Source organism: Camelina sativa, chromosome 8 (genome assembly GCF_030686135.1).
Source record: "Camelina sativa cultivar CO46 ecotype springtype chromosome 8, ASM3068613v1".
Lineage (NCBI taxonomy): Eukaryota > Viridiplantae > Streptophyta > Magnoliopsida > Brassicales > Brassicaceae > Camelina > Camelina sativa.
In genome coordinates this window covers 3,887,274-3,911,207 of record NC_141887.1, presented here as the reverse complement: position 1 = coordinate 3,911,207, position 23,934 = coordinate 3,887,274, and the positions used below count along the sequence as shown (strand labels likewise).

At 35.3% G+C, this 23,934-nt stretch overlaps 4 protein-coding genes and 2 pseudogenes across 5 annotated transcripts; 2 read left to right on the top strand and 4 right to left on the bottom strand.

Annotated features, from left to right (window-relative positions):
- Nucleotides 1–17: 17 nt before the first annotated feature.
- Nucleotides 18–2,587, bottom strand: LOC147939647 (cation/calcium exchanger 2). The gene is made up of 2 exons (XM_087462610.1): nucleotides 2,165–2,587; nucleotides 18–1,960 (listed from the first exon to the last, which is right to left on the bottom strand). Exon 2 carries the CDS (start codon nucleotides 1,943–1,945, stop codon nucleotides 257–259), a length of 1,689 nt encoding a protein of 562 aa, XP_087318736.1. The 5' UTR covers nucleotides 1,946–1,960; nucleotides 2,165–2,587; the 3' UTR covers nucleotides 18–256.
- A 1,235-nt stretch (nucleotides 2,588–3,822) lies between these two features.
- Nucleotides 3,823–5,482, top strand: LOC104706081 (uncharacterized). The gene is made up of 3 exons (XM_010422212.2): nucleotides 3,823–4,558; nucleotides 4,878–5,139; nucleotides 5,218–5,482. The coding sequence occupies exons 1-3, from the start codon at nucleotides 4,424–4,426 to the stop codon at nucleotides 5,280–5,282; spliced, it is 462 nt and encodes a 153-aa protein (XP_010420514.1). The 5' UTR covers nucleotides 3,823–4,423; the 3' UTR covers nucleotides 5,283–5,482.
- A 1-nt stretch (nucleotide 5,483) lies between these two features.
- LOC104709198 (uncharacterized) lies at nucleotides 5,484–14,667 on the bottom strand. The gene is made up of 4 exons (XM_087460967.1): nucleotides 14,114–14,667; nucleotides 13,644–13,881; nucleotides 6,004–7,164; nucleotides 5,484–5,909 (listed from the first exon to the last, which is right to left on the bottom strand). Exons 1-4 carry the CDS (start codon nucleotides 14,665–14,667, stop codon nucleotides 5,721–5,723), a joined length of 2,142 nt encoding a protein of 713 aa, XP_087317093.1. The 3' UTR covers nucleotides 5,484–5,720.
- Nucleotides 14,668–17,068: 2,401 nt separating this feature from the next.
- Nucleotides 17,069–18,461, bottom strand: LOC147939646 (uncharacterized). Its single transcript, XM_087460966.1, has 2 exons — nucleotides 17,738–18,461; nucleotides 17,069–17,625 (listed from the first exon to the last, which is right to left on the bottom strand). Exons 1-2 carry the CDS (start codon nucleotides 18,459–18,461, stop codon nucleotides 17,069–17,071), a joined length of 1,281 nt encoding a protein of 426 aa, XP_087317092.1.
- A 742-nt stretch (nucleotides 18,462–19,203) lies between these two features.
- On the top strand, nucleotides 19,204–21,182 carry LOC104706080 (putative aldo-keto reductase 4; annotated as a pseudogene). Its single transcript, XR_015564732.1, has 5 exons — nucleotides 19,204–19,444; nucleotides 19,529–19,726; nucleotides 20,191–20,363; nucleotides 20,441–20,543; nucleotides 20,642–21,182. The product of XR_015564732.1 is annotated as a putative aldo-keto reductase 4 (transcript).
- Nucleotides 21,183–21,266: 84 nt separating this feature from the next.
- Nucleotides 21,267–23,905, bottom strand: LOC104709197 (putative F-box protein At3g44060; annotated as a pseudogene).
- Nucleotides 23,906–23,934: the final 29 nt, after the last annotated feature.

Sequence of the window (23,934 nt, the reverse complement as noted above, 5' to 3'; positions counted from 1 at the left end):
TTCGGAAACTTGTAACCTTACGTAAACAACTTTTTTTGCATTTCAATTCATACAGTTACAGTACTTTTGCATAAGTTCCTCTTCCTCAGGAAACCGAAATTGTATCATAATATTACATGGTTATGAAAAATCTACGTTACAATCTAGATAAGTTATCTATATATATCTATACATTACAAAATCGGATTACTTTTACAGCGTAGAAGAAGATTATACAAACCACATGTTATGTAAAAAAAAAAAGTTGAAAACAAAGTTAGTGAGCATCTCCAACTGTTTGCATAATTCTTATAGACAATGAAGCCAAGTAGATGACCAAAAGCCCTATGCCCATCATACCACCAAGCCTCATACGGTTACTAAACAGAACCAAGAACGACCAAACAAGTCCTATGACCAGAAACCCAAGACTCTCCAACAAACGAGGATCTGTCTTGATCACGATGCTCGACGGATAAACCTGCCACGCACATCCAACAAGGGAAATCCCGAGAGCGAACAATGTATTAAAGATTGGACCGGCGTAACATCCTGATACAGCTACTTGAGCTCCTTCGTTCCCATCGTGCAGCGCCATTGTCACATTTGTTATTAGATCTCCAATCGAATTCCCCCAAGCGAGCACCGTTAGGCCTAAGATCGAAGGGCTTACACCGAAAATGTACCCTAGTGAAGTCAAAAGCGCAACTAGCTCTTGCGCCGACATGTAACTCCATGTCATGCTCATTACAAACCCTCCTGCTAACCAAGGTAATAACCATTTCTTTGGTGGGGTTGATTTTTTCGTCGTGGCTCCTGCAATGAATCCAAGAGCTATACCGATCAAACACCCGATTAGATAAACAATCCCAGCTTCAGTACTAGTAGGTTCCCGCTTCCAGTTCCATAGGAACGACAACAGAACCGGAGCAAATGTGACCGAGGCTACAGCTAATGGTTTAGACCAGTTGGCTTCACTCACAACAGGAATTGTCAATATCCTTGGCAAGTTGAGAGGCAGAGTGATCACCCAAATAACCAACCTTTTCCAGTGATTAAACCCCTGATGATCACCATCTTCGACAACCTGATGCTCTCCAGTAACAACACCATCTTCAATATGCTCAAGATCAAGCCCATCTCTCTGCAAGATTGGTTCACTAAGACTACTACCACGCTTATGAATTGACTCAAGATCAGAGTCAGAACCTTCTCCACCAAATCTCCAAGAGATATACACAAAGGCAACATAAACAGCATAGAGTGAACAAAACCCAAGAGCTCCCCAGAAGTTGATCTTTCCATAGACCAGAATCAAAGCCAAAGAACCAATCGCAGCACAGAAGAAGCAAATATCTCTAATAAAAGCAGCTCTCTCGACCCTTACACGTCTCTTATGCAACGCAATGCTAATGACCCCAACAACAACACAGGTAACAAAAGAAGAACCTCCCACAACAGTGTTGAGACCAACATCATAAGTACCCTTTGATTCTCCCATGAAGGAGACCAAACTCGCAAACAAATCAGGAGCACCGTTACCAAGAGATAAAAGAGTAACGCCAGCAACAGTAGGTGACAAATTAAGAAGCTTTGAGAGACTTTCTAAAGAAGAACAAAAGTACTCAGAAGCTGTATGACCCAATAGATAGAACAAGAGAAGCAACCAGAGGAAGAGAAGAAACTGACCCAAAATTGGGAACCTTTCGAAATTACAATAGAGGAAAGAGAGGTAATCGAAGAAACCTTGATTAGCACATGGATCAATCGATTTCAAGTAAGCACACTTTGATTTGTAGTCATGAAAGTGCTTTAAAGCACTACAATCATGCTCAGATTTAGGTTTTAGGAGGGCACTTGAATCAACAGGGTTGGTAAAGAAACCCAACAGAAGACAAGAGACAACGAGAAGGAATGTGATTGTCGTCAAGTAACCAAAACGGGTTGAAGAAAATGAAAATCCCATCAATCAGAGTAAAACCTGAAAACGAGAAGAACCAAAATCAGAAGAAAGATAGATAAAGTTTGTTTTTTTTTTTTTTTTTTTATCAGAGAGCAGAGAGCAGAGTAGCTAAATCAAAAATTTGGGGTTTGTTGTTGAGAATCTATAAATGGGTTAACAGATCATAAAAGAAAGAGACAAACACGAACTCTACGCGGAAAGAGAAAGAGATAAAGCACTGACCTTTATTGAAATATATCAGAAAGAGGAAGAAGAAGAAGAAGAGGGATCGAATTCGAATTGATGCTTTAATGGAGAAGGAAGGCGAATGAATACAACCCACAAAACACACAAACACTTTAAGAAGACCAGTGGAAGACAAAGCGTCAGAAACAAAAAACAGAGGAGGATCTATAAATTAGTTTATTTTTATAAAGAATTCGAAAAAAGTTTGTCACTTTGTCATTGCCGTTTTGGGTTACGGTGATTTGGGTTTTGGAATTGGCTTATGTGTCGTCTCCACGATCAACTGTGCGCCATTTTCTCTCTCCATTACGTCTTCGTAGACAAGGAAGAACAAGAAGACGAGGGATGGTCTCATTAGCGAATCTTAACTTTATAGGCTTTTTCCACAAATTATATAATAATTTAAGGAGCTGACCCAGCAATTTTTTTTGTGCTTATTCCTTAAGCACTAAACTAAATAACTAATGATAAAACAGAAACATTCCGGTTTGGTTCGTAATCAACAACCGGTTTAAGATTAAAATAGGGATTGTTTCAGGTTTATTTTATGACTAAAACCGTATCTAATGGTATACGTTGAACTGCACCGAGTCAATTTATAACTAATTTAACAGATACATCCAGTGTTGAATTAGTTTTGATATTTTGATGAATATATATAATGTAATGTAGTATGTTGTTTTGCTTATTTTGTCTTGTTTAATTAATTGTGAACTGTTTCTTGATTAAAAAATAGTTATTGGTAGCTGAGCTTAAATCACCGCCTTATCTTCTGATAGTTCCCATATCACATGAGGATAACTTGAAAATGTATTAAGAAGAAGTTGATAGAATAATGCGCTTTCTAGCACGATGGGTCATGGACTCATCACTCATGGGTGTGACCGGTGGTGGTCTCATCTGGTGCATAGCTTTCAAATTTACTTTCTTTTATATAGATATATATATACTATATAAAAATTGAAACTTCTTGGTTCGAACGTATTTTAGGAAATAAATATACATTCCATATAAGAATTATACTATAAATTTTCCAAATACAGATTGAGACACCCACGATTATAAAGAAAAAGTTGCAAAAAAGGGACAGAAAGATACAAGTAGAGGAGGTTAATAATATAAAGGAAATCGTAGTGTGATAAAGATAAAGTTAATAAAGGAATTTATAGTATACTATTACTCGCACAGTCACACAAGGGATAACTCTATATTAATGATGTCGACTGGAAAAAAAATAAAAACATAAAGTCGACTTTTATTACTAAAAGGAGTAAGTCGGTCGGTGGATTAGGATTTAGGATTTAGGATTTAGGATAATATTTAGTGAATTTCAAATAAAATCGAGCGTAATAATCAAGATAAGAGGACTTATGAGTGTGAATTGCAATAGTAAAAGTACCGAGTTCCTAGAGCCACGCGGTCTTCAATTCAAACGCGTTTGTTTCTCTCTTTTTTTTTTTTTTTTTTGCTTTTCTTTAGTTTTTTTTTTTGGTAACATGCTTTTCTTTAGTTTACACTTTACAGTTTTGCTTTTATTTCGGACTTTTATTGCTTGAGATGCAAATAATAGGTGAGTACAAGTCACAAGAATCAACACGTACGTCCCCTTCTACTAATTTACTCGATATAAAACCTTCGATTACTCATGGAGATTTGATACAATCAATAAAAAAAAACTAAACACCAAACCACAAATCCTTGTAATTGTCTACCACTCAAACTTTTTAAACAGATTTATCTATTGTTATTTGTTAGTTTAGTCTTTTTAAAGATATGTTCCATTACTTATATCCAAAAAGTTGTAGAGTTGTGTCCAAAAATTAATATCTGATTTACTCTTTAAAATTATAGATGAAGAAATATCTTAAAAGTTTAAAGTGAACACACTTTAAAAGCCGACGGACCCTTAAGACAGCAAGAGTCATATTTATATTGTTTTCCTATGGAGCCCAATCCCCATTTGTCCAATTCCAAACTTGTTATCGATCGTGATATCTCACATTAACTTTACCCCAACTAGGCAACTACTCGTAAACATACCAACTGTCCAACTCCCCAAAAATTTCGGTTAACATAATTTAAATTTGTAACCGGATTATACCGGTTACGGGACCTTCAGGAAGAACTAGAGACTTTACGAGTGGGCGATTTCTCCAAAGCTATCATCATCAATTCATCATCACTCTTTCGATCTTACACGATTTTACCTTTTTAAAGTCTCGTCTCCATCTTCGAATTCGCGTATAGCATACGACGATGAGTTCCGCTTTAGATTTTGTTTTCCCGGCGACATCGAGTTTTGTTGGCGGAAACCGACGCCGGATTCCTTCTCGTGGATTCGGTTGCCGCGTGAGATTGTGCTCTCTTCTTCGTCCTTCTTCATCTCTCAAGGTTAATAATAATCTCCTATCTTCGTGATTATTTTTTTGTCCATCCTCCTCTAGGTTGTTGTTTGATTCACATAGAGGATTACGAGATTAGTTGTAGACTGTATCAGAGTGCTAATAAATCTGTGATCTGACTTGTGTTATTTCGAATTCTCTGTATCTGAAACTAAGCCATATTTGGAAACTGAAACCTAGCGTAACGTCTCATGGAAATCTGAATCTTACCAATGTACTTAGGGTGATTGGAAAAGAGAATCCTATTTTTTTTTCTGAGAGAGGTAACATATTGTTTGCTAAGTTGAGGCAATTCTTTGAATTCATAGGCTGAGTCAAGCTTAAAAAGAGATGTGAACCGACAAAGAAGCAGTCTTGAGTCTATGTTCTGTTATGATAAACCGATTCCTGAGGAAATAATCGAGGAGCCAGTAGGATTATCTATATCGGAGAGAGAGATTGGTGATAATCGGCGTTGTACTTGTTGTGAAGCTAAAGGTGCATTACTCTGTGCCACTTGCTCTGGCACTGGTCTATATGTAGACTCAATTATGGAAAGCCAAGGCATCATTGTTAAAGTCCGTTGCTTAGGTAAAGCCTCCATCCCTTACATGTTCTATGCAAATTACTTTGTCTTTCATCTTAACTAATATGTTGCTTCTGTTGTAGGTTGTGGTGGAACTGGTAACATTATGTGTAAAACTTGTGGTGGGCGTGGTCATGTAGGACACTGATATGACTCCGAGATTCACTTGTTTCCAGTCACCACTTTTTATACGTCGTGCCTTCTCTCTGATCTTATTGTAAAAACCTACTTTCTTGAGTTCCATATATAGATTTGTGTTTTTGTACTAATGAAATCTCTAGCTGAAACATTTACAATCTTGTAACAGAGTTCGTTCCGTTTCTGTTGTTATATAAAATGGTTTCCTAAGTGGCTGTTAGTATAACTCTCTATCTCCTTCATTGCTCTTTTCACTATTTATGCAATCAGATACAGACAGCGGATCAAAGAGCAATAAAAGCAGGGCATTCTCGTCTCACTTTGAAACAAAACAATCTCCAATCTTTAGTCTTGCTTTTAAAAAGCCTCAGTGAAAAGTGAAAAGAAGGAAACGAAAGTGTTGTTTTCTGAACTAAGTGGATATACCATCCGTATCTGAGTGAGCTCTCTACAAATGTGTTATCTCCTCATCCTCATCTTCCCGCACTCTATTATCGACTTCTCTTTTTGCCTTTTCGATATTTTGCCGCTCGATACGTTGTGGAATTGTGTTATCAAAGATATCGCTCTGTGGATCCTCAGAATAAGCTACATAGTAACCCACACATGCTTGTAACCACGCAGAAGAAACTCTCCCCTGAAACACACCAACACAAACAGGTACATAAGGATAGTCCCATAGTAAAAGCCAATTTTGATTAGTTTCCTGCATTTAGATAATAAGATCTTACCAAAAAGTATCCGATGATGAAAGCGTAGATAGTCAGCTCAGAGAAGTGATCCTTTTGGATCAGAAGCTTCCATATTCCTGCAGTTAATGCAGAGATTGCACCAATTCCCATGGCGCTATAGAAACAGATGGAGCTGGTGATGTCAAAGTCAATCAATTGCTCAAATCCAGCCACCGTTCTGAACGTCCTCCAGGTATCATTTGACGCTTGCACAAACCCTTTGTTGTAAGCTCCCACATGAACAAATCCATATCTGTTTCCGGACAAAATAATATGATTGGCAATCCAAAAGCAGCCTCGAGTACTTGTATAGATGTCCTGGTCATCATCGCACCCATCCTGCAGATTAGAGCACCGGATCGATCCCCTAAAGAGTACAATAAGTGGAACGAGTGTTGAACCAATCCAAACGCTCCCGAGCTGGTTTTTGAGAGTGGCACAAAGAGCGTCACAGGCATTCATCAACTCATCACGCCTGAAGTATACATATGTGGCTTTCGAAATCGCAACTTCTTGAACGTTTTTGAGAACCTGCATTGTCCAGGCAAAGCTTGTCACGAGGATGGAGATGAAAAGTATATCTAGACGTGTTCTTGTAGCACTAGCTCCACCGATTCCAGCAACCAAGAAACCAGAGTAAAAGACGCTTATGATCACTGATCCAACTGCTATAGCTCTGGTTCTTGCGGGTAATAACCTTGTGGCGACTGACATCATCTTGAAGGTGAACTCATGCCTGTTAATGACGTAAAGCCAGCCATACATTGCCGTAACGATGCTATAGACCACGAGAAGTACACCGATACCTAGAACCACGTTTTTGTCGTAGAGAATAAGGAAGAGCCCGACGGAGATTGTGAGTATCGGTGTGAACCAGAGCGTTGCTTTGACTGTGGCTCGAATGTTGTAGACGAAGAAGCAATTCCAGGCTAAAGAGAGGATTCCGGAGATAGCAACAGAGGATAACAGAGGAGTGTACCATTTCTTGGGATGGAAGTTAGGTGATTTGGTGAAGACGAGACCTCGTAGCGTGAGAAAGATCACAAAGATCGAGATTAGGGTTAGTTGCGTGTAGAAGATACAAGTGAAGAGGCATCTGAAGAATCTTCCGGTTAGTGTTTGTTGCTCTGCGGTGGGAGGAGTTACGGGTTGTTCGATTTCCTGTAAAAAAGATGCAAAAGGTAAGAGAAATCACAGTGACAGAGAGAATCATTGGTGAATTGAGGTTGAAGAAACGACGCTAATGCTGATTTGAGAAGAAGAAGAAGAAGAAGAGTACCATTGAGATAGACGAAGGTGGATGTATGTCACGGTTGAGGAAGACGAAGGTGAGTGAGCCACGGTTTTCTTGCGGCGGAAACGGTGACGGAAGATCAAAGAGACGAAGAGAGAGAGAAGAAGCGAGAGAGTAAAAAGTGAAGAAAGAGAAAGAACTCGATTAAGAGAAAGATAGAGGTCTTCTTGGTCTTGGTTCTTACAATCTTCACGTGAGAGGCCAAAAAGGCCGTTTTTTGTTGTTATAGACAATTCTTCGACGTCTCTCTAACTTCGATTTGAAATTGATTTAAGTCTCTATAGCTTTTCCCGAGTTTTCCCTCGTACTTAAGTTCCTTGGAACCCAAGTTTCACATCCTTCATCATTTGTTTGTGTTAGCGTCATGTATTAGTTGTTTACATCTTTATAAATCAAATAATGTATTCTTATTTTAAGTTTATTTAATCTGTGAAAAGATTAGAAAGAATGAAACCTTTTATCAAAATAAATATAAGAGAATGGCATTTTTACAGTGAACATTAAACTTTTTACTACTGTCTTATTTAAGTTTTAATCATTGCTAAATAATTTTAGATGAAAATGGCATTATAGAATATTTAATTTCCCGTCATTGAGAAAAAGAGAAGAAGTAAATATGAAAATTTAACAAGGGTTAAATGTATTTTCCTAATTGTGTTATTTAAAATAAATTAGGGGATGTTAGATTAGGTAGTAGATGAGATAATTAATGTTGCTATTCCTAATTTATCTTAGGTAATCCTAGAAATATAATTCTTAATCATATGAGGTAGTTTCACACATCTGATGCATCGACGATTTGACACAAATCCCACGGCGCTACTACCGAGTAAAGTTTTTCACACTTTATAAAAATAACAACATACTTTAGAAATACGAAAACTATACAATTTTTTTAATCTCTTAACTATCTTATTATATAAAGCTTGATTCTTAAAGTTCGTAACTCACCAGATTAAAGTTAAAAACTCATCAGATTGTGACACGTCTCAGTTGTAACGATTAAATATCAAAGTTAGTAACTCATCAGATCGTGACACATGTCAATTTTAACGATCATAAATCACAGTTTTTAAGCTTGGTAAAAAACGATGCATAAGATAATTGTAATCTTATTATATCAAAATTTTTTTCTGTTAATCATAAAAGGAAAATGCACCATCACACCAGAGATCGAATCCCGCTCTCTACGAATATAAGGATTTGACTAATGGGCCGACCTGTTGTGGCCCAATAGTTGACCAAAAAAAAAAAGGAAAATGATTTTAAATACACCCCTCTATATAAGTAAATAGATGATGACATATTTTAACAAAATAATTTCGACTAGTTTTGTTTTTCTTGATAAATTTTTTGTTTTTGTTTTTTATTAACCTTTTGTTTGACAAATCATTGTTCTTGAACAAGTTTCGAAGGCAATTTGTTTGTTTTCTAATAGAAGCAGCTATATAAAAAGATTCCTAGATATTACCACGTGTTTTCGTCGTCGTTTCTTTGAATTTTGTTTCGTTTCTCAATTTCATAATGCATACTACGAATCTTTGACTTTGAAGTGTTAACCAAGTTTCTTATCTAATAATAACTAAGGTTTTTGGGATTAAAAAAATTCTCACAGTGTTATTAGTAGTGTTATTATTATTTCTATTAATTTGCAGGACAGGTAGCATAAAAAAAGATGAATACACAAATGCAAGATAACAACAGAGATTATATAACACTAGATCTACTAAACATAAACCGTTCTTATCGTGGAACAATAGTACGCATTACAAGAAAGTGGGAAGCAAGAAATTTTAAAAAAAAACAATGAGCCCATTGGAATATTTTTTCTCATATAATAGAAAAGAGATTAAAGAAACTATACAGAAAATTATTAATTCTAAAAAAATGTAAATAATCAATTCTATATAAATATAGATCGTCTCATATTATTCATCTAACAAAATAATTTATTCAAAAATATTGTTTTCAACTTTGTTCTATTGGTCAAACTTTTTTAATGGGAAGACAAATTTATCTTATTTTTTAAAACTAAAATATACTCCTACTTTCTACATTTTCAGTTTGGAATAGGTAAGATTAATATGTTGACCCAAAAAAAATAGAAGATTAATAATGTATGCATCTTCTTTTTCTAATACTGTATTTTAAAATTTATTGTAGTAGTTTTAGATTTTTTTATTTAATTTATATTTTCATCTTTGAATTATTTGAGATTCATATATTACCGTGCTTATAATTTTTTATTATTTCATTAATTATGTCAAATTAATTTTCTTCTAATTTCTCAACCTTGATTGGTTGGTCATAGACCTTTTTTTTGTGCAAACATAATTATTACCATTTGTTCAATCTCAAAAGGAGATAAAGCGGATAAGGTCATCAACCTAATGGTTGGATAAAATAGGCTAAACATACACAAGCCTACAACAAATATAGATAGATTGGAAAAACATAAATCGTTATTGATAGATCCATAGGAGCTTGGAGACAAAGGTTACATCATGATATGTTAAAGAAACTTTCATGAATACATTGGAAAATTTAACATTAGTTACTATCAAAAGATTTTGTGACGTTGGAAAAAGATCTTTAGTTTCATAAGCCACTTTGAGATAGCTAAACAAAATGAACATATTTTCTCCACATAGGAGGAGGACAGAGCCGAGGTTCTCTCTATGGTGGAGGAGGTTGTACGCAAGATTATCTTCCCAAAGGAGGAAAGCGGAGCGAATGTTCTCTCCATGGTGAAACATGTTTGACGCAAGGTTCTCTCTATAAGGGAGGAGAGCAGAATCGAGGTTCTTTCTGTAAGTGTATTGTGATGTAATTTATTTTTTATTCAAAATATTTTTTGAGCTAACAATTTTAGTGATTAAAGAAACTATGCAAAATTGAATGTAAAAATACATATAATAGTTGGCTTAATTTATTCATATAGACATTTCTAGGTGGTGGTAAATAATATATTTGTAACATACAATATACCTAGGTGTAAAAAATACATTTTTAATGGTAACATATATAAAAGATTTGTATATAGATATAAATCGGTGTATTATAGCAAAAAAAAAAATATAATAATAATAATATGTACAATAAATTTAACTATATTTTTATTAAATTTAATTTAATTTACAAAACTTTAAATCCGCAAATCGGGCGGGGCCTTATCTAGTAATATAATAAAATATATTAACGTGAATATTATTTGTATAGTTTGGATTTATTGTTTCCAAAAATTTTAAAGTGAATATTCTAAAGAATCATTTGATATCATCTAACTTACCATATTAATTTCTTTTATTAAATTATTCATCAAATAAAATACTTTGATATCTAACTTAACATATTAATTTGTTAATTATTATTATACTTCACCTCTCATTTTTATATATGAGTCTATTTTGTGAAACAAATAAATTATCATATTATTTATTATAATTAAAAAATAGTTTTATTTCCGGATATACCATAAGTTGAATTTTTAAAAACAAATATAAATGACCAATCTATAAAATATTCAATGTTTATTAATATTATTCTTTAAAAATAACATCTATTGAATTAAAAAATTTACTGAGTAACGGGTCAAAATTTGAATATTTAAATTCAATTTCATACTTTTTTTTGTTGAATTTTATAATTTTATATAATATAATAAACTTTAAATAATTTATTTTGAAATATTTTAAAAATATTGAAACTTGATATTAAAGTTAGAAACTATAAACACTCTAAATTGTTTTGTTATCGCAATGTCAATAATATGTCACTATAATATGAAAGAATTTAAAAAAACCAAGTATATTAAAACAAAAAGTATAACAATATATTAAATTACTCATAATATAATAACTCGTTTTTAAAAAATCAAATTCACAAAATTATGTCTTATAATGATATTCAAGTCATGAGGTAAAATATACCTTGTTGAAAACTAATACAACATATTAATATTTTATTTTAAAATAAAAAATCTACAAAATTGTGTATAAAATAAAATTTAACTAGTGTTATAGCACGTGTACTTATCTAGAATCATTAGCAATATAAAACTTACAAAATAAGTGTCTTTTTCAAGTCATCATATTTAGCATATGATTTTATTGCATAATATTTTATCCAAATATTTTTTAAAAAACAATCACATAAATTATATTTTATAAAAAAATTACAATGTAAACAAAATGAATTTGAACATGTGCTCTAGCACGGATCTTAATCTAGTTAGTTTCTTATAATGTGAGATTTTCATATCATTACATTAATGTTAGTGTATCCTTCATTAAGAAAGCCAATTTCACACTCTAATAAAACAAGAATATAGAAAAATAAAATTCATACATACAGTATATGGTTAACCATGATAAGATATATATAAATCAATATTGTCAATAGCACAAAATATTCGTATAGTTAAGATACATTCTCCAATCCAGAACAACATTATATAATATATAGTCATTTTCTTAACCATATGAGGTGTTTCACACAAACGAAATCATTCTCTCAATATATAAAAATCTATATAATAATAACAATCCGAATAAATGCAATCAACAGTTATATTTTTTCAATCATACTTTTTGAATATTTTCAGAAAAATCACGATAGATCATTAAAACGGTTATTTATGAAAAGTTACAACTGTTCACTGTAAAGTTGTGTTGATTGGAACATTCATAACTTTTGAAATCTATATATATTTGTCTGCTTGAACTGTTTTGATTTTTTTGCTATGACACAAAATCAACTAAAAATTCAATTTCAACAGTTTATACATTTTTCTAAATTGTTTTCTATCATTCATTCTTTTAACAAAAGATTTTTGGAATGATGAATCTAATTTACATCTTTTGGTTAATTTTAAATATAAAAGTTTAACGAAAATACCTAGAGTGTTTTCCAAAAGTTAGATGGATTAAATAGTGAGTTTTTGGATTTTGACTTTTTAATATGGTAATAAAGATGCATTTTATTTAAAAGCAGTTTATATGAGTTTGTAGGTATAATCAAGTGCAGACACAACAGTTGCGATTTTTTGTAGTACCTTTTCGTAAAAAAATATTTTTCTTTGTTTTTTTTAAATTCAAGCGGTTGTATCTGTTTATTGTAGAGTTGTGTCTTTTCACTAAATTTTATTTATATTTTTTCGTCACAACTTTTCGTTCTAATAGGTGTGTCTATTTAAATAGTCATGCTTTTTGAACTCTCTTTATATTTGTCTCTTCATCACTAACTAACAAGTTCGTTGAAACAAATTTTACATTTTATGTTGAATCTAGATAATTGAATATATTCTATAATCTAGCTAAAATTTTAGAAATGATCATAGCAATAGAGAAAAATACAACTTAATATTGAATTTACAGTTGTGTCTATTTACCTTAACTTTCCGTTTAAAAAATATAATAACAATCTGAATAAATGAGAACAACAATTGCGATTTTTCGTAGTACCTTTTTGTAAAAAAATCGTTTTATTTGTTCTTTTTAAAAAACTTAAACAATTGTATTTGTTCATTGTAGAGTTGTGTTTTTTCACTATATTTTATTAATATTTTTTCATCACAATTTTTCGTTCTAATAGGTGTGTCTATTTAAATAGTCATATCTTTTGAACTCTCTATATATTTGTCTCTTCATCAGTAACTTACAAATCATTGTTCGTTTAAACAAAATTTTCATTTTATGTTAAATCTAAATAATTTGAATATTAATATCTAATATCTAATGTTATTCTATAATCTAACTAAAATTTTAGAAATGATTATAGTAATATAGAAATTTAATAAAACTTAATATAGAATTTACAGTTGCATCTATTAAACGTAACTTTTCGTTAAAAACTATTTTAATATTTAATTTATTTTGTTCTTAAAAGTTGTGTATTTTAATTTTAATTTTTTGTTGATACTGTTTCACTCATTATTAAATATATTTTTAATTATATTTCTTTAATAGAAAATTACATTACTCATTATAACCATTAGTTCAATATTCTCACTAAGGATCACTTTTTCATAATGATTTTTTTTTTAAAATTTTAGCTCTTTACCATAATTCTTCATAAAAATATATTATATTTATAATACTTTAAACAATATGTTTTGCAAAATTGCGTCTATTCTACATAATATTTTTTTGTGATAAGTTTTCATTTTGATGATTGTGTTTTTAGTAACAGTTTATGTATTCAAACTATTCTATTACATTTAAATAATTTCATAATATATAATTTTAATTTTTAATTTTTTTTTTTAAATACTTCCTCCGCGACATCGCGGGGGGGGGGGGGGGGAGGTCTGAGTCCCAGGTTATATAAAGTATATGAAAAAAAAAACGTTAACGGTTGAGTTTCTTCTTCTACATAGGTTATATAGCTCGCGCCTTCCTGTGGGGATGATGTAGCTCGGGCCTCCAGCTAAGGCCACCGAGTCACGTGTAGCTAATGTGACGATGTTGGCACATGAGACTGTAGAGGGCCATGCAGCCTCTAGCTGAGCCTTGATCCGATCGATCAGGTCAAATTCTCTGACGCTTCTGTTTGGTCCAGCGGCTTTCTCAGAATTTGTCAAGAACCTTAGGAAGTATTGAAGGTATTCTTGTGTTATTTTGCCAAAGCGGTTGTCTATAGTTTATATACAACACATTAGACCTAAGTGAATATACGTATATGCTATGAAGAGTAAATACAAGAATATATGATTGATATAGGAGATATGATTGATATGTCAAGATATCATATCTTGCCATATCTTAACACCCCCCCCCCCCCCCTCAAGTTGGAGCATGGAGGTCATAAAGGCCCAACTTGTAAATGAAGTTCTCAAACTCTTGACGGCCTAATGCTTTAGTCATGATATCAGCCAGTTGTTCTTTAGTACCAACATGTGTAGTAGTGATAAGACCGTTGAGAATAGCCTGACGTACAAAGTGACAGTCGTTCTCTATATGTTTGGTACGTTCGTGAAAGACGGGGTTGTTGCTGATGTGGATGGTCGTCATATTGTCACAGTATAGCAGTACAGGATCAGGAGTGGCAACACCAAGTGAATGGAGCAGATAACGAAGCCACATAACCTCTTTGACAGTAAGTTGCATAGCGCGATATTCGGATTCAGCAGAGGAAAGAGAGACCGTGTCCTGCTTCTTTTTTTTCCAGGAAATAGGAGAATCACCAAGCTGAACAAACCAGCCTATCAAGGAGCGACGAGTAACTGGACAACCAGAGTAATCAGCATCACACCATGCGGTTAATGTGAGAGGCCTATCAGCACGGAGAAGAATGCCCTGGCCAGGACTGTTCTTGAGAAAGCGCACAACACGTAGAGCAGCCTCCCAATGAGTATGGCGTGGTGATTTCATGAACTGCGAGAGGATGTGAATCGAGTAGGAAAGCTCCGGACGTGTAGTACCAAGATATACTAAACGTCAAACAAGATGCCGATATGGTGCGGGATCATGAAGAAGAGGATCAGATGCAAGAGCGAGTTGATGATTTTGCTCGATAGGAAAGGCCACAGGGCGTGCATCATGAAGACCCATTTCATCAATAATATCCATAGCGTATTTACGCTGACACAAGTAAATCCCAGAAGCATTACGAGCAACTTCAATGCCAAGAAAGTATTTCAAAATACCGAGATCTTTCATGTGAAAGCAGTCACTAAGATACCTTTTAAAAGAATCAATGAGACGAGTAGAGCTCCCGGTGATAATCAAATCGTCGACATACACAAGAACATGTAAACGAGATTTCCCATTCTCATAGACATAGAGAGAGTAGTCAGGAGTGGTTTGAGTGAAACCATAGTCGAGAAGAGATGTGTGGAGTTTGGCAAACCAACATCTAGGCGCCTGACGGAGGCCATAAAGGGACTTGTGTAATCGAAGAACTTGTGTCTTGTCATGTGGACGAAAACCATGTGGAAATTTCCATGGAAGTCGCCATGGAGAAACGCGTTGTGAACATTCATTTGATGGACTTCCCAATCATTAGAAGCACAAACCTCTAGAAAGGTGCGAACAGTTGTCATCTTAGCAACTGGTGCAAAAGTTTCAGAGAAGTCTTCACCTTCGACTTTTTTGTTACCAAGAGCCGTGCTTTGTGACGTTCAAGAGTACCATCGGCTTTGTACTTAAGTCGGAAAACCCATTTACAGCCTATAGCTTTCTTTCCCGGAGGAAGAGTAGCAGTACTCCATGTACGATTTAGCTCAAGAGCATCAATCTCACTACCTATAGCATCGCACCAAAACAGATCAAGAATAGCCTCAGAGTAGTGTTTTGGTTCTATCGTGCTAGAAATAGCCAAAAGATATGCCTGATGACCAGCAGAGAACTGTGACGGATCAACGAAATATCCAAGAGCATATGGAGAGTCATCGTTGTCCGTAGGGAGACCAATAATACTGTTGGTGTAGTAATCAGCAAGCCTAGCCGGAGGAAGACGAATGCGATAACCAACACCAAGACGTTCAGGTTCTACAGCAGATTGGTCTGCAACAACCGGCGAATGAGCATCATTAAGAACATTTTGGTCTGCAGGTGACGCATGTGTGGATGGAGACAGAGCAGTAGGCGAAGGCTGAATAACTTCTGGAGTGGAACCATGTGCATCATTTGATTCTGTATCCGTAGCAGTAGGAGAGTCAGAATCCGTGGTGAGCGGAGGAACAAACGCAGGGAGAGGAACCGTGTCAGTAGCAGGGTGAGGCAGAGGAAGCAGATCAGAAACAACAGATGATAATGGTGAATCTTCAACTAGCACGTCCGGTGAGTTTGATGGCGTTGTAGAAAACGGGAATTGATCCTCACAAAAAATCACATCACATGAAACATAGATGGTTTTGGTTTCGAGATTGTAAACTCTCCAACCCTTTTTGCCAAATGGATATCCCATAAAAACTAACTTGGTGCTTCGACTAGCAAATTTATCTCCACCATGTTTTTGGTTATGCACGTAGCAGAGGTAACCAAATACACGCAAGTGCGTAAGAGGAGGTGGTCGATGATAGAGAAGTTCAAATGGTGTTTTGCCATTTAGAACAGAGGAGGGAGTGCGATTGATGAGATAACAAGCAGAAAGAGCACACTCACCCCAAAATTCTTCTGGTAACGAAGCTTGAAAACGCAGAGCTCGAGCCACATTTAAAATGTGACGATGCTTCCGTTCAACCCTACCGTTCTGTTGAGGAGTGCCAACGCAAGAGGTTTGATGAAATATCCCATTTTCTCGAAAATACTCTGTGAGACATAAGAACTCAGACCCGTTGCCACTTCTAATAGACTTGACCTTTTTCTCAAATTGTCGTTCGACTAATGCAATGAAGTTCTTGAGAGTTGACGGAGCAATTTGTTTGTTTGGCAAGAGATAAATCCAAACAGTACGTGAATTATCATCCAAAATAGTGAGGAAATAGCGAGAGCCACAAATAGCAGTAGAACGATATGGTCCCCATAAATCAACGTGAACAAGTTGAAAAACATCCGTTGTTTTATTCAAACGTATTGGAAAAGAATCTCTTGTCTGCTTTGCGCGGATACAAATATCGCAAGCTTTATCATCTAAAACACCATTACTTGAAAAACCAGGAATAGATAAAAGCTCAACAACTTTAGAAGAAGGATGTCCTAAGTGGCGATGCCACACATCAGCAGAAGTCTGAGCCGAAGCTTGTATAGCCGTTGTAGTCTCCATTCTCCTAAATAAGTATAGTCCATTCTGCTGTTCACCCGCTCCAATCAGGGTTCTCGTGATGCGATCCTAAAGAATGCACAGTTTGTCAGTGATTTGAAGCATGCAAGCTCTTTCACGACTCAACTGAGAAACTGAGATGAGATGACAATCTAGACCAGCAACAAAGAACACATTACTGAGACTAAGAAGAGAACTCAATCTAACTGTTCCTTTAGTTGTGGATGTAGTAAACCGTCCATCAGGTAATTTAATCAAAACTGGAGGCATAGCAGAAGATTCAATAAGAAATTTTGCAGAACCAGTCATATGGTTGGATGCACCTGTATCAATGATCCAGAAATTATAGTGAAACGTACCTTTAGAATTACGCTCATTGATCATGGCTTTGAGTGTCTCCGAGTCGACATTATCAATTCCAATGATCCGAACTCGATCGTTGTTAGTGATCACAGAGTTTGCAGAAGTTGTTGTTGTATGAGCAGCAAGATGAGGAACAGAGGAACCAGTGCTGGTACGACCAAGAGATGAAACAGAGGGCAACGTGCGTTGCACGCCATTGACAGGAGTCGGTCGTGGTCTGCTTCCCCACCAAGTTGGATAACCAAGGGTGCGAAAACAGCTCTCTGCAAGATGACCAGTACGACCACAACTTGTACATGTCGCTGATCGATGATCAGTCCCACCTCGAAGCTCTCCTCCACCTCGAGGCCTTAGAAGCAGTGCGGACAGCAAAACCAACTTCTGTGGCACGCTCTTCTTGCAATCGTGCGTTAGCTTTCGATTGTTCATCTTGAGTTAACACATTATAAGCTTCATCAATTGTAGGAAGAGGAATGCGAGACAAGAGACTTGATTTTACTGACCCAAAGGCAGCTTCATCAATTCCCATCATAAACTGATGCAGTTTATCTTCTTCACATTCCTTTTCAATTTCTTTAATGGTCTTCCCTTTTTGATAATCACCAAGAGATTCCCAGAGCTTTGTAAGTTTGCCAAAGTAAGCTTCAATGGCAAGTCCATGCTGACGACAGTTTGCGAGTTCCGTCTTCAGCCTTTGTACACGCTGTCTATTCTTCAGCGCAAAACGACGTTGAATATAATCCCACAAGTCTTTTGCAACATCACAGTGTGTGATATTAGAGCATAGATCAGGATCAATTGTCAACTTGATCCATGACACAAGCAAAGCATTGTTTGTCCACCAGTCTTCAAGATCTGCATGTCCTTCGTTGGGTTGAGGAAGAGATCCATCAATAAAGCCAAATTTCTTTCTAGCTTTAAGAGCTCCACGAAGGTTAGTAGACCATTCATCGTAGTTAGATCCTACTAACAGAGGTTTCGAAATCACACAACCTGGATTGTCACTTGCAGACATATCATAAGGAGAGATCGTACGTCGTGTAATCTCAATCCGTTGTTGTGATGATTTTGTGTCAGAAGATTCCTCTTTAGAACTCATTTGTGTAAGAAGGTTTTGTGAAGAACGAAAGAAAGACAAAACTAGGATAAGAAAGAGGAACAACAAATATATAGAGATCGAACAAAACCTTTTTGTATATGGTTATTGCTCTGCTATCATGTCAAGAACTTTAGGAAATATTAAAAGTATTCTCATGTTATTTTACCAAAGCGGCTGTCTATAGTTTAAATACAACACATTAGACCTAAAAGAATATACGTATATGCTATGAAGAGTAAATACAAGAATATATGATTGATATAGGAGATATGATTGATATGTCAAGATATCATATCTTGCCATATCTTAACATAATTGGCTGAGTGAATGAGGAGGGAAGCGTCACAACCCTGCAAATAAAAATATTGAAATAAGATTAATCAGACAAAATGATCTGAAATTTGCGTAGTTTTATAAGTTTTTTCTTAAATATGCATTTTATATACAAGTATGCAATATAGTTATATTGAATCTCATATTTGAATGATAATATTTTTTTGTTTGTAATTTATTATATTTTGATAATCTCAAATTTGATTGACAAACATATAAATAATTTAAGAACTTAAAACTAAAAGCTATAAAAGTTTAAGCCACTATGAGTCACGTACATATTTATTAAACCGCCTCTCAACATATGCACATATTAGATATCGTATTGAAATAAAGTAGTTAAAAATATATATAATTGACATGGAGTGTTTTGAAAATGTTGACCTATATCAAAATTGCTATACATATTAGATTCTTACCCTGAGGAAACAGTCGTGGAAATGCATACGGAGCGGGAGTGGGAAACTGAGGCCCATCGCTCTTTACAGTATGGGCCTCTCTTCTTTCTACGGTGTTCCGAAGCTGGAAACTGAGGCCATCGCTCTCATCCACCATGCTATTCACTCCGGCGTCACTTTCAGCAAGGTTCGATTTTTATCATTCCCTTCCTCGATCTTCGATTTGATATTTGACTTTCAGCTATCATCAAGGTTCGATCTTTGATTTGAGTTTAGAACGATTTAGAGATGGGAATTGGCCTTTTGATTCGTTGAGAAAGTTTGGATTTTTTTTAGTCAGGCTCTCAAGGATGGGATGAGGGAAAAAGTGACCAAATTTGGAATCAGCTATGCAGAGGGAAAGAGACAAGTGAGAGGAGATCCTGCCTATGTTAGGGCTGCGTGTGAGGCTAGATTGAAGCGGCTTGATGTTGCATGCATTGATCTCTTTATTATCAGCTTCGGATTGATACTCGTGTTCCAATCGAAATCACTGTAAGCCCTACTTACTGGTTTTGAAAATTTCAAATGAAATTTGAAGTTATATAGTTCACTACTTTCAAGAGAAATCTCAGTGAGCTTTACATATCTTGGCTTTGTATATTGGACTAATAGGGTCGAAGACAATAATAGATTGGAGATGATGTTCTCTGCTTAGGTTACTCTGTTTGAAGTTGCTTAGCTTATTCACGAAGAACAATGATTGGTGATATGATCTAATTTAACTGAACGATTTTGAGAGGCTTTCTCATCTATTTTCACCTATAACTACTCTCCTAAATTAAAGCCAGCTTGTGCAGATTTAGCCACTTATTAAAGTGTTTTATCATCTGCTCTTAGGATTTTTCTTTTGCGTAGACTCTGTTAGGGTCGGTTCTGGTTCTAATTCCTGACCTTTATAGAAAGCTGGCATCTTTTGCTGAACTTAAATCATTTTTTTTTTGTTTGTGAATGCCAAGATGGGAGAACTATATAAGCTGGTTGAAGAGGGTAAGATAAAGTACGTTGGTCTGTTTGAAGCCTGTGCCTCAACTATCAGAAGAGCACATGCTGTTCACCCAATTACAGCGGTGCAGTTAGAATGGTCCTTGTGGACGAGAGCTGTGGAAGAAGAAATCATTCCGACCTGCAGGTATTTAGATTTCATCTTCAATTTCATAATGCTCTATCCACCAATCATGTAACTTCATATTCTCTTTCCTTCTTCAGGGAACTTGGGATAGGGATTGTTGCTTACAGTCCTCTAGGACGAGGTTTCTTTGCATATGGACCCAAACTTGTTGAGAAACTAGACAAGGATGACTTTAGAAAGGCAAGTATATAGAATTTGTATGACTTGTTTTGTTGATGAGCCTTAGCTCAGCTGTTGGTTAATCAAAGGACTTTGTATAATAAACCAAATTATTGCAGGCTCTACCAAGATTTCAAGAGGAAAACTTAGATAACAACAAGATTGTTTATGAGAAGGTTTGTGCAATCTCGGAAAAGAAAGGATGCACTCCTGCACAACTAGCCCTCGCATGGGTTCACCACCAGGGAGATGATGTTTGTCCCATCCCGAGAACCACTAAGATCGAAAACCTCAACCAGAACATTGGAGCTTTATCAGTGAAACTCACACCCGAAGACACCACCATTGTCTTCTTGGAAAGCCGCTTAAAACCGGTGGAGGTTTTATGGTTGTGGTGGGTTCATAACATTGAAGTGGTCTAACTTATGTCAGCCATATCAAAGGTAATAAACGAGCTGTGTCTTTGAGAGTGGATTATGGTGGGTTCATTCCCAGGGAAACCCAAAACTGTAAGCGTTAATGGCTTGAAGAATAAATAATGTATAGAGTTCCCCAAGTGAAAACTTCAATTTACATTTCATACATTGTGACCAAACTCTATAAAGAAAAGAAAGACTATCTATAACTTCACTCAACTCTATGAAAGATATATGTGATGAATTGTATCGGCCCCTTTCGTTCTCGGCACATACTACGTACTATAATTATTTTAGACATAATAACTTGTGGTCTTATGGATGATCATCATATGACTTGTATCTTGAGTTTGGATGAAGATGCCGGAAGCTTCAACAGATCCTCTGTGAGTTGCATCTTTTTGAGGTCATCCATTCTAGCTGCAACGTAAACTTTTACCACTTCAAGACACTCCATTTTCCGTAAGAAATGGCTAATGTGTTTCAGCTCGCTTGCATATCCTTGATACTTCTTGATAACCAACATATTTATTTGGTTATTCGGGGGAATTTGAATAAACCGATGCCGTTTACATGAGAACCAATTCAGACCCTGAAGCATAAAGAAGTGAGACTACTTTTAGTGTCATGTGTCACATTCATAGATAGAAAGTAAGATTTGTTCAATGTTTATGCTTCATACCGAGAGAACCAGAGTTTTAAGGTTTGGAGAATGTTGACATTTCAGGATCTTCCTCTTAGTCTTTCTTAAGAGGTTCACCATCTCCCTTACACTCACTTGTATGCTCTGTTTCTCTTACTCTAACAGAAGCATAAAGATTCTCTCTTTACTCTCTTGTTCTTTCTTTGTTTCTTTTCATATGACAAACGATTTGTAAGAGAGAAGAGAGAACACACATTAATTGTCTACATTTTATTTTCGGATCTCAAAGATATCTTCCTTACAACTCAAGCACACATACATATAGTAGTTTCTCTCTACTTGCCACACACACACTTGTGCCCATACCTTAGCCATACTTCTACTCTCTTACACAAGCCACACTAGTAGCTACTCTACTTACTCATTGGAACTCTAGTTCCTTGATTCACTCTTACACATTCAACACCCTTAACAACTCACTTATACTCTAACTATGACTAGGTTTACTTTAGTTATCACAACTCTTCTTGTTGGACCTTAACTAAACACTTATTCATATGGGCCTTCTCATCAACGATGGCCCAATTCACAAAACACAAACCCAAATGGTTTGTTGACTTTCTTCTCCTCCCTTGACTCCTCTCTTCACGTCGTCTCTTCTCCGACAACGTTTCCTTCTTCACGGAGCTTTGCTTCTTTTTCTTTGTTTTTCGACTCATTGATTTCTTCTTTCTCTTTGTTGAAGATTTAATCAAGAACTCAATTCTCAACAGAGAACCCTCTAGCAGAAGAGGCAGATACACTTTCCAACCTTCTTCTTTACTTGAAAACCCTAACTCAACGAGGTTGTTGAACACCGGTAATCCACCTTTGCAGCATACCAAAATCATCTGAAACACACACAAATAATGTTTTCCTGTTTCTAACCAAAAAAAAAAAAAAAGATGATGAGACGATACACACAAGTACTGACCTCGACAGTGGAAGAAGTCAAGTGTAGGGTCTTGACATAGCGTATCAAGTGTAGGGTCATTGATGAGATACGTCACATTCGCTTGCTCGTCATCTTTTATGAAACGAAGGTCTAATGTAGCTTTGGCAAGTGAACCCAAGTGAAAATTTCGAGATTCACTCCCAAGAAAATCAGAGTAGTAGAAATCGACAACATTAGGTGTGTCAAATGAAATAATCCTAGAAAAACCTTTGTGTTTATGAGCACAGCTATAGGTAACTGAGAGCCTCTTAATGCTTTTGCTGGATATGACGTATGAAATACCCGGATAATACTCGTAATATCCTATGGTTAAGTCCTCAAGTACAGGGCAAGCATTGAGAAGTACATCAGATAATTGATCATCCTTGAAAGAGGTTTTGTAAAGGAGGAGAACCTTTAGTGATGGGAGAGATGTATCCGAAGGAAGTCTTGGGCAGTGTGGTTTGTAAACGGTGGTGTAAAATGTGGATATCAATGATAGTTTAACCAGTGTTGTGCTGGTGAAGATTTTGGATGAGATAGAAAACTTCCACCACGATACACCTTCTATGCGTAGATGAAGCTCGGAGACACCGTGTTCCAGGGCACAACATATCCAGCGGTCAACGTCACTATCGTTATATGTTCGACTAAGGTCAAGTGAGAACTTCTTTATAGTGTTACAGCCTTGTAAAGCCAATGTATGATCCACAAAATCATGGAAACACTTTTGAAGCGTATACAGTTTTTTTTCTCTCCTCGTGAGAGTATACAGTTTGTAAATATCTCCAGGGTCAGGGAGCAAAAGGATGGAGTTGATGGAGTTGTCATCAAAGTGGAGATTATGACTGATGCTAATTCTAATTATAAGTTACAAATTCTACCAAAAAAATGATAAAGATATTATACAATCAATAAATATATATGGAGTTATGCGATTGGTCGTTTAATTGTATATTATCTTTAAAATGTTACATTAATTATATTTCTATATATCTTGTTTTTGTTTTTTTACAAAAAAAATTACTGTAATTTGGAAAAATGTTAATCGTTATTGGTCGTTTAAAATTTTATGTGCATAATATCAGAAGCTTATTATAGCTTCGACTTTCATATACAACTGAAAATATTCGGTTTGGAGATTACCAATTTAAATATACTTATGTTTCCTTAATTACCAATATAGAGATTTTATAGTATTAACTTCTGGTTACCCATACCAATTTAGAGTTTCAATGGTATAAAAAAAAAGTTATCCATTATGTTATTTTCGATTTGGTTAAACTTGGATGATTTCTTTTGGTTTAACTAAATCGGGATTGGAATGTTAAAATTGTACCAACCCATCCATCAACCCAACTCCACTCAATACTGATACAA